This window comes from Etheostoma spectabile, chromosome 18 (assembly GCF_008692095.1).
Source record: "Etheostoma spectabile isolate EspeVRDwgs_2016 chromosome 18, UIUC_Espe_1.0, whole genome shotgun sequence".
NCBI lineage: Eukaryota > Metazoa > Chordata > Actinopteri > Perciformes > Percidae > Etheostoma > Etheostoma spectabile.
In genome coordinates, this window is record NC_045750.1 from 22,128,189 (window position 1) to 22,137,852 (window position 9,664).

Consider the following 9,664-nt stretch of genomic DNA (forward strand, 5'->3'; position numbering starts at 1 on the left):
TAAAACATAATAAAATATATGACACACTGGTATCGGGATCATTACTCGTATCGGCGCAACGCAAGTTCAGGTATCAGAATCAGTATTGGGAAGAAAAAAACGATATGGGACCATCTCTTGTGGAAACCCAAAACTACGGCAGAAATAGGGACAGTTCTGCCGCAGCATGCCCAAAGCAGAGCTCGTCCATTATAAACCTGAAGCTGTGCCGCTGCTCGTCTCTATTTTTACAGCGAGCGTGGACACTAAACGACGCACAGGTCTGCTTCAGAGCTCCGCGTGTTTGAGTCTGACCCACAGACTGGAAACAATCGACAATAATCATCAGTTAAATCTGATAATGAGGTTGACAAGTAAACGTGTGGCTGAGGGGGCGCCCTAAGATGATCTTGTTTAATAAACATGTTTTATTTCGCTTGTCATTCTAATTCTGTTGTTAATGGGAAGTAGAACTAACGGCGACACGGCGTCCCCAACACATTTGACGCCCTAGGCAATCACATAGGTCACTTATAGCAATCACTGGCCCTGAGTAGGCTAACCAACTGTCTGTTTTAATTTTGACAGTTTTATCATGTTATAGAGTGAATATTTATCAAACCAATCCACATTTATAAAGAATGAAAGAAAACATGTCACACTCAAATGAATACACATTTATGCTATCAATACCACTCTCGTATCTGTAACGTTACTGTAAACATATAGCCAGCAGCCAGTTAGCTTAAGCTGTGAAGGAATTTACTACGGACATTTAAACTATTTAGCAAATAACTCTGGAAAGATTGTGTTGATGGTAAAAAATATGTAAAAGGTTACAGTTGCTGGCAATAATGCTCTGACTGGTTTTCAGTAAAAGAAAGAAGTCGCCAGTAAAAGAAGAAGTTATCTTAAGCTAGTTAGCACATACAGGGGGAAACCAAACTAGCAAGCTAACCTGACTCTGTCGACCACATGCCAGCACCAAGCTTATTAAATAACACGTTACATCTAGTTTTCTTTAATACCTAACGTTAGTCAATGTGGTAGAACGATATGTTGTGATTTTGAGGTGGTTATGTCCTGGACTTTTTCTTAGCCCGCAGGCTAGCTGTACCATGTTCAGTTTTAATGCAAAACTAACAGTCCTCTGGCTCAGAGATAAAGCAGCATCTTCTCACCTAAACTCTCAGCAAGAAAGCGACTAAGTGTAATGTGGAGCTATCCCTTCTCTGCAACTCTCATAAAGGAATGGAGAGCACTGGCTGCCTGGAAGCTTTGCAAAAAAAATTTAATCTAAATCACCCTTTGGAAACGGTCAGCAGTAATGTTAAATAATGATAAATGTTTAAACTGGCTAAACTAAACACAACAACAAAACACCGGTATGAATCTAGAAGATTGTTACCAAGAAGCCAATTGATTTAAAGGTCCCATGGCATAAAAATTTCAATTTATGAGTTTTTGTAACATTAATATGCATTCCCCCAACCTGCCTATGGTCCCCCAGTGGGTAAAAATGGTGATAGGTGTAAACCTAGCCCTGGGTATCCTGCTTTACCTTTGAGAAAATGAAAGCTCAGATGAGCCAATCTGGAATCTTCCCCTTATGAGGTCATAAGGAGCAAGGTTACCTCCCCTTTCTCTGCTTTGCCCAACCAGAGAATTTGACCCGTTGACGAGAAAGAGAGAGACATCATGGCTTGCAAACAAGCGAAGCATGGCAGTTGGTCAAGGCCAAAAGAGACTTCAGATACAGTATTAGCAGACCACTTAGGTCTATATAAAAAAAAAGACTTCAGATACAGTATTAGCAGACCACTTAGGTCTATATAAAAGAGACTTCAGATCAGTATTTAGGTACCACTAAGGTCTATATAAAAGAGACTTCAGATACAGTATTAGGGACCACTAGGTCTATATAAAAGAACTTCAGATACAGTATTAGGGGACCACTAGGTCATATAAAGAGACTTCAGATACATGTTTAGGACCACTAAGGTCTATATAAAAGAGACTTCAATACAGTATTAGGGACCACTAAGGTCTATATAAAAGAGACTTCAGATACAGTATAGCGAGCCCACTTAATGTCTATATAAAAGAGACTTCAGATACAGTATTAGGGGACCACTAAGGCCTATATGCAAGCAGCATGTCATAGGACATTTAAAAACTGAAATGCATAAAACAATAAAGCTATACAGCAATGCACAGGAGAAACCAAGCACAGAACTGTCATCACGTGTTTTAGTACAATTTACACAGATTTTCAACTTTCGCCCCCACTGCATGAGTCCTAATTTTATACTACACAACCTATGAGTCAGTCGCCGCTCCCAGCGTTTATACTCACAGTCACATTCCATGTTACAGAATTCACAACGTTCACATGACTGCTAACATGCTGTGTGAACATATAGTATCACACAGCTTTCATGCCCTCGGCCCTCAAGCTGAAAATGTAGGTTTCATGAAGCGGAAATATATTTATCTACAGCACGTCAGCCTTCTAATTTGTAGAAAGCTGTCATAAATGGACATTTTATGCAGTTATAAGCCACATTTTTACTTTTCAGATCTAGGCATTTCTACTTTTAGGCATTTCTAGGAAGGAAGGATATTAATATTAATAAGATGTCTGGATCCAAGGCTTTCAGAGAAACAAGCTGAGCCGACTTAAGTGGCTGATTCGCTCGCAGAGCAAAGAAACATTGCTTTTTAATGTGAAACAGCTCTATACTGTTTTTACCGGCTGTAATGAGCTGCTCCCTTTGTTTTAAAGGGGAAAAAACCACTGCATATTATTCAGCTCCTGGTAAGAGTAGTTCAATTCAATTCAATTTTATTTATAGTATCAAATCATAACAAGAGAGTAGGTCTAGACCACACTCTATAATTTATGATGTCCCAACAATTCTAGTAATTCTCCCAAGAGCAAACATGGTGTGACACTGGCGAGGAAAAACTCCCTTTTAGGTAGAAACAGATAATGAAACAGTGACTAAAAAATGGTTGTAGTAGTAGTTCATGTCATAGCAGGGCGTTACAGTATGTCGCAAGTAGTAGTAATTGTCTGAAATGACTGCAATGGTGGTAAAGAAACTCCCATGATCCCACACTACTTCAGAATGACACCCCTAGCGTCAGTCCATTACATATTGTGCGTTTAGGTAAAACGTATCTTGACAATGTGTAAAGGCCCTTGACAGAAATATGTTTAGTATATCTAGAATAATTATAGTGACGGGACTGGTTAAACAGTTAAAGGGACCGCCCTATAAAAGGTCATTCATACTGATAACGTCAGCCTATAATCACCAGCCCTAGGTAAACACTTGTGAACTAACATTGGATAAAAAACATCAGCTAAAAGGCCTGCAAATGGAGGCTTTTGCCTTCATAAATTTACCACTCTACTTCATGCAATATGTGATAAATGGGGAGGTGTATCGAGGTTGAAAGTGAACATTTTACGTGCGGTATAGATGGAGAGATTCCAAACAAACGACTGTCCCATCGTTGTTTGCTTATTTGTGAGTAAATGTTTGCATTTTAACATGCTAAACTAAAATGGTGAACCCAGTAAACATGCTGACCATCAGCATGGCAGAATTGTCATTGTAAGCATGTTAGCATGCTGCCGTTAGCACTGAGCTCAAAGCACTGCTTGTACAACTTCAGAGAGCTGCTAGCATTTCTGCAGACTCTTGGTCTTGTTGGTTACAAGGCGGAATCTTTCAATGGGCAAATTGATGTAATTAACATAAATCACATTCACAAATGTCAGAGAGGAATACATTAATAGATACTATACACAGTCCCTTTGTTGCCCGGATTCCAAGTTACAACACATCCCCTTTTAAGTTGTAAAACCCTACAATATGTTGTAAAAAATGCTGGAAAAATGTTAGCCCTCACTTCTAAACCTCCATGCTTGGTAGAACAATGTGTAAGAATGGATGATTCATTAGTAGATTATTGATAGTATACACCGTGTTGTTCGTCTACACTGACACATACTCATTGACACATACTGACACATACTCATTGCTATTTATTCTACTCCACAGACTACTATGAAGTTATTTTCAGAATGGAGCACTCTGCCATGCCTCGATGGGCAGTTATTGTTGATACACAAAGACAACCCTTTCAGTCAATGACATAACTGCCATTTCACCAGAAGTGCTGCTTCTCTTTGCATTCATTTCTCTGATTACAGCATGTGTCCTCTCCTTCTCTGAACATACTGAATGCACGAGGCATACATTATGTTCTCTTCTAAAAATGTACCTATTTTTTTGACAGCTCGCTGGGGAAAAGGAAGCAGGCTACACTGAATTCTGCGAGTAAGAGAGAAGAGGCAAAGCACAATAAACCATACAGAGGACTGCGGAAAGTCTGCCAAATCTGAGAGCATTGTCCTCCACTGCTCAACCTTCATAGATTAAGGTGGACATTTCAAATCTCCCTTTCTATGACCACCCAGGAGAAGCGATGGAGGATTAAATCACATGCTCCGTCACGGGTGATAACAAACCGAACCTGCCTCATTCTCCAGTGCTCGAGAGACCCTTGAATCTTTTCTTGGAGCTTAGAGCAGCACAGACGTTCCCAAGTCATTTTCTTATCATACTCAAAGGAAGTGCACAGATAGCAGTAGGAAACAGTTCATGTTTTTCAAGTGAGGGGCACCAAAACACGAGAGCCAGCCACGGCCCACTGGTGGGTCTCAGAAAAGCTTTTGGGGAACGTCGACTTGGAAGACAAGATTGCTGCAGTGACGGAGGTGATGGGTAACAAGAACGCCATCCCGCCAAAAGATCCCGACACTGGGACAACGCGGGAGGAGGAAGGGGTGTCACACATCAACAGTGTCACAGGTAAAATAACTTCTCCATCTTGTTTTTCTGTAATGCATTGACTGCAGTGCAGTTCATAATGTTTGTACACCTCAGGGAATGTTGCTTTTTTCAGTATGTGCTAACAGTTCATTCATTTCAAAAGCTTCTAAAAACAGTTCATCTTTAATTGACTGTAGACTGACAGCAGAGAGACACATTCGAACAATACCACCCGTTATTCTTCAGAGAACTGCTGATTGAAAGCTTTCAAGAACAACTCAAATCTTATCATCCATCTGTGGACCACAGTTTCCTACAAACTGCTGTAGCGTGCCAGAAAAAACCCGCTTAAGATGATCGGGATGATACGAAGCTGTAATTAAGCCACTGCCAATACTCCTGGATGTTTGCAATGTACTGTGCTATACAGCTGGAGCTCATAGCCATTGCTAAGTATGTGTTGCTCCATACAGCTACAGCTAATAGTGACAAATGGTCTGCAGGCGAGGTGCTGACAGGGTGTCACCAATGGCAACCTGCTGAGATAACAGCCTGTTTGTCAGGTAGCTCTTACATCAAGTTTTCTGGGGCTGTGATGACACTCACACACACACACACACACACACACACACTGTCAGTGTTGTAATAGTCTATATTGAAAACAGATGTCCCTTATTTAGGCCGGATGTCCGTCACCTTCCTCTTTCTTTGTGTTGACATTTTGAACTCCGGTGGATTTCTGAGGACTATGGTTAACTGCTCCTCAGATCTCTGCAGGGTAAATCGAGACCGCTAGCTAGACTATCTGAGTTCTGAGTATCCAATCGGAGTTTTCTCTCTCACGACTAACAAACATTTTCCACCAAAACAAGTTCCTTCCCGAGGCTATTTTGCAGAGGCACCGTTGCTCTGTCCAGCGCCTAGCACCGCCCAAGACAATTGTGATTGGTTTATAGTAATGCTAATAAACCAGAGCACATTTTTTTTCACATCCCAGAATGTTGTGTGGACTATATAGACCCTCCTCCGCAGCGCTGTGGAGGAAGGTGTGGCAAACCTTCCTTGTGGAACAACATAGACTAATATTGTTCTTACGCTTTTATACAGTGATTTACTTTTTTTTTTTATTTCCTATAATTTCCCATAATGCAACCAATAGCATCTCTTTGTTAGCCTTTATTGTCTGGTAAGTATCCAAGTCTTTCAAACTCGACGCCTCCAAATGACATCATCAGGGTCTTTCTTAGACGTGTCAAAGCTCTTCCAAAGTATAGATATTTTACACCTGTAAATGTTTTTACAACCTTAGTTATACTCCTGGTGACGAGTAATTGGCTGTCATGTGTAAATATGTGGCGTGCCCCTTTAAGTAATAAGGGAAAGTGTATATTTTCACACCTTTAAGTTTCTATCACAGATGGATTACATAACCCACTGAGATATGCAGTGCAGAAACACCACAAAGAGCAGAATTTATACATCAGGGCTGTACCATAATATCACTGAAGCATTTGTTTGTGTTTTGTGTTTCTAGGAAGCGTCTCCAGAGATGAACTGCCGGGCCCCAGCCCAGAGCTGCTGGCCTCCCTACAGTCCCTCAGAGAAAACAGTGACTACACACTGCTGCCACACAGCCTGCACCAGGTGTGTGCCTGTGTATGTGTGTGTAGTAGGCCTGTACGAATCAGAGAAAAATACGAATCTCGATTTTTAGCTTAGAATTGATATCACGATTTTCTGCCCAGATAGTTTTGTCACAAAGTGGAATGTTTATTGCACAAATGAAACACGACAATACAAAACAAATTGGCAGTAGATTTGTTTTGGCACCTGTAGCACATTGCGCATCACCACAAGCCTGTAACCATAGAGGCTTCAATGAAGAGAAGGGAGAGCATTGCAGAGCGTGGGAGCGCTTTAAAACCGATTTAATACAGTCTATGTTTAAAACTCACAGAAGAAAGTAGCATGTGTGATGCAGTCGGCTCATAAAATTAAATGAGACTCAAAGTAATTAAAAAAAAAAAAAATTTTGAACAGGGTGAATCGAGATTGCGATTTTATAACGATTAATTGTGCGGGCCTAGTGTGCAGGTGAACGTTCGAGAGATAAATCCAGAGGGAATATGTGTCTTTATTTAGTCAAGATAGAATGGCTTCATCTGCGGGTGTGTGTGCATAAACATCTGTTTGTGAGTCTCTGTACGCTTACTCCTACGTGACCTCATTACAAAGTCTCTGCTTTCTCTGTTAGCTGGGACAAATATAACAAATCCCTGAGCTGGTGTTTCTTAAAAACATGTTAAAATAGCTTGTTAGGTTTCCCCAGCATGCAAATGCACTGATGGTTTAGGATTTAAAAAGGTCAGCCGTCGGAAAAACTGTTACTTAAGCATAAAAGAACATTTATGCAACTGTTCTACAATGCAGGTGCAAGGACTAGGGCTGGCAACCCCATGCTGTGTTTCACGTGTCTAATATATTCTCTCCTACCGCCTCCACTCCCTCAGATCACAATTATGGTGTTCAAACAGACATGCTAATTAGTAGTGTAATAAATATAGTTTGGTTCAGTTTCTGAAAAAGAAAAGGAAAAAAGGACAGTTACTTTGTAGACCACAATCTCCTAACAACACAAAGACAATAGGATTAATTTGTCTCAGCTATTCCTACACCTTGAGAAGCTTGTTGTTTTTTGTTTTTTTTTGCTTCACTGCCAGCTCCACTAATCATGGAACAAAGGCAAAAGCTGTTTTTTTCCTTTCTCAAATACAATACGTAATACAACATTTTTTCTGCCAACATGGCATATTGTTTTCATTGATTACATCCCAGTTTGCAACACAGTAATACAACAGATATCTTATTTATTGATATTGATAGATTTCAATGTTGATCGATCCATCACCGAAGATTCTATTGTACCTTAAAATAATGTTTCCATAATCGTTTCAGTGGTTCATTAACTAGTTGGAATGAGACTAATGGTAACAATTCCGCTCCCAAGCTGTAGGGGGAACGAAGAGGAAAAGTGCTTCGGTGTCTACTGTAAAGGTGCTGGTCGACAAGTAGCTAATGCTAATGCTAATGTAATTCTTGGTGGGTAACGTAAGATTACGACACCGTTCAACATGCTCATTTATTTTTAGTATGATTGTTTTGACCACGGGTAACAACTCTGGGCTAGTTAACTCACAAATTCATCAGTAATGTTAACTGTATAGATAGACGACTAATCTAATGGTAATTTAGCTAGCTAGCACACCCCTGTCTTCTGCCTCAGTCTGGATCTGGACCATAGACTGTATATATATAATAATATATAATATTAACGTTTTATGATCTGGACAAAAAGGATAACTCTGGAGTTGGAAGGGGTGTGTTGCGATTCTGCCTTCTCCCACCGTGACACAGGTTCGCGGAGCGATTTCAGTTTTATTTTCCATATCGTTTCAGCCCTAATCATGCATGATCATTTTGTCATATGTACACTGCAAATACAAGGAATTTGGTGTGAGTTACGCTCTACTATGCTATACAGGCCCACATTTAACATGGTCAGTGTTTCTCGCACTCTATAAGACATGAAGGCCCATATTTGGTTAAATATTCTAGCACCTGCTCGTCTTGTGTGCTAAATAGTTCATGGGCCTAAATTCATTCCTTTGTTAAATATTACAGATACCCAAAATCCTGTTACATGTCTGTGATGCACTCATACTCTCCTAATCCCATAATCTGTCCATGCCTAGAATGTTAAAAGTTTGACAAATATACAGGGTGTCATGCACTTAGAAACAATTATCATTATTGTTCATGTTAAACAATGAGTATTCATTCATACTAACACTCAAATAATGCTCAATGCATCTGAAACTCAAACTGGGATTTGGCAGTCTTCTTACAGAGTACATAAATGGTCTGTTTTCTCCCCAAGGGCTCGTTCTGACTAATGAAAGCAAGTTGGCGATTTTCCGCAGGGTTGTGCGGCGCAGGGAGTGTCACTTAAATGGCCCATTTGTGCATTTGTGTGACATCCTGTTGTGTTCTTTAACCCCCCCCCCACTATAGCACAAGTAGACGTTATACTTCGCAATTAGTATTCTCTGTCAGAGCGTTTACAGATCGCGACATTCAGCCCACACTTGGTGGACAGCTTTATTTCACAGAAGAAAGTGTGCTGCAGGAAATAGGCGGCTGTTACACAAACTCCTGGGCAGTTAGTGCTTGTGTTTCCTTTTTTTTTTTTACCCTCAGCGTTTTAAAACTTTTGTGTAGCAGCAATAGAGGCAGTGATGTTCCCTGTTTACTGAACAGGACTCTCACACACCGCCTCAAAACAGACTAACAAGCCTGATCGCAGACACATAATGACTGGCCATGGCAGCGTCACGTCGGGCTGTGTTTCTCCAAAAGTTGTATCGGTCTTAAGTTTTTTTTGGTTTTCTTGCTTTTTTTCCGGCTCCCCTCTTGCGACAGCCCCCGTTTCAGCCTAAACAAGCCTAAAGCCTTCCAAAATATGGGCCATTGAAAAGGAGGTTGTGTGAATGTGGGAATGCAGCCTAAGCCTGAAGGTAAAAGGTCTTCTGTTTATTTATCACCGGTAGGCAGTGTCTGACCAGAGCACTTTTTTTAACTTCTTACTCAGTATGAGCTCCTTAATGCTGCTTCTTTCCAGCCATGATTGTTTTTCAGTGATCTGTTTTGTTGACTCGAGGGCATTAAACAGAGAGTGATTGTCCGTCACACAGACCAACGGAGGAGCATTAAGTTCAGCATTTCCACTTGTGAGCTCAGGAAAGAAGGTAGCCTTAAAAATAGCATTGTCTATTCCATCT

General features: G+C 40.6%; 1 protein-coding gene across 2 annotated transcripts in view; it reads left to right on the forward strand.

Annotated features, from left to right (window-relative positions):
* Positions 1–9,664, forward strand: part of cnstb (consortin, connexin sorting protein b) — a 28,789-nt gene that overhangs the window by 2,593 nt on the left and 16,532 nt on the right. For both annotated transcript variants that reach the window (XM_032542861.1, XM_032542863.1), the window contains exons 2-3: positions 4,291–4,865; positions 6,361–6,470. In XM_032542861.1, the coding sequence (XP_032398752.1) occupies positions 4,775–4,865; positions 6,361–6,470 (201 nt within the window). In that variant the 5' untranslated portion in view covers positions 4,291–4,774. The remainder of the gene's footprint in view (positions 1–4,290; positions 4,866–6,360; positions 6,471–9,664) is intronic.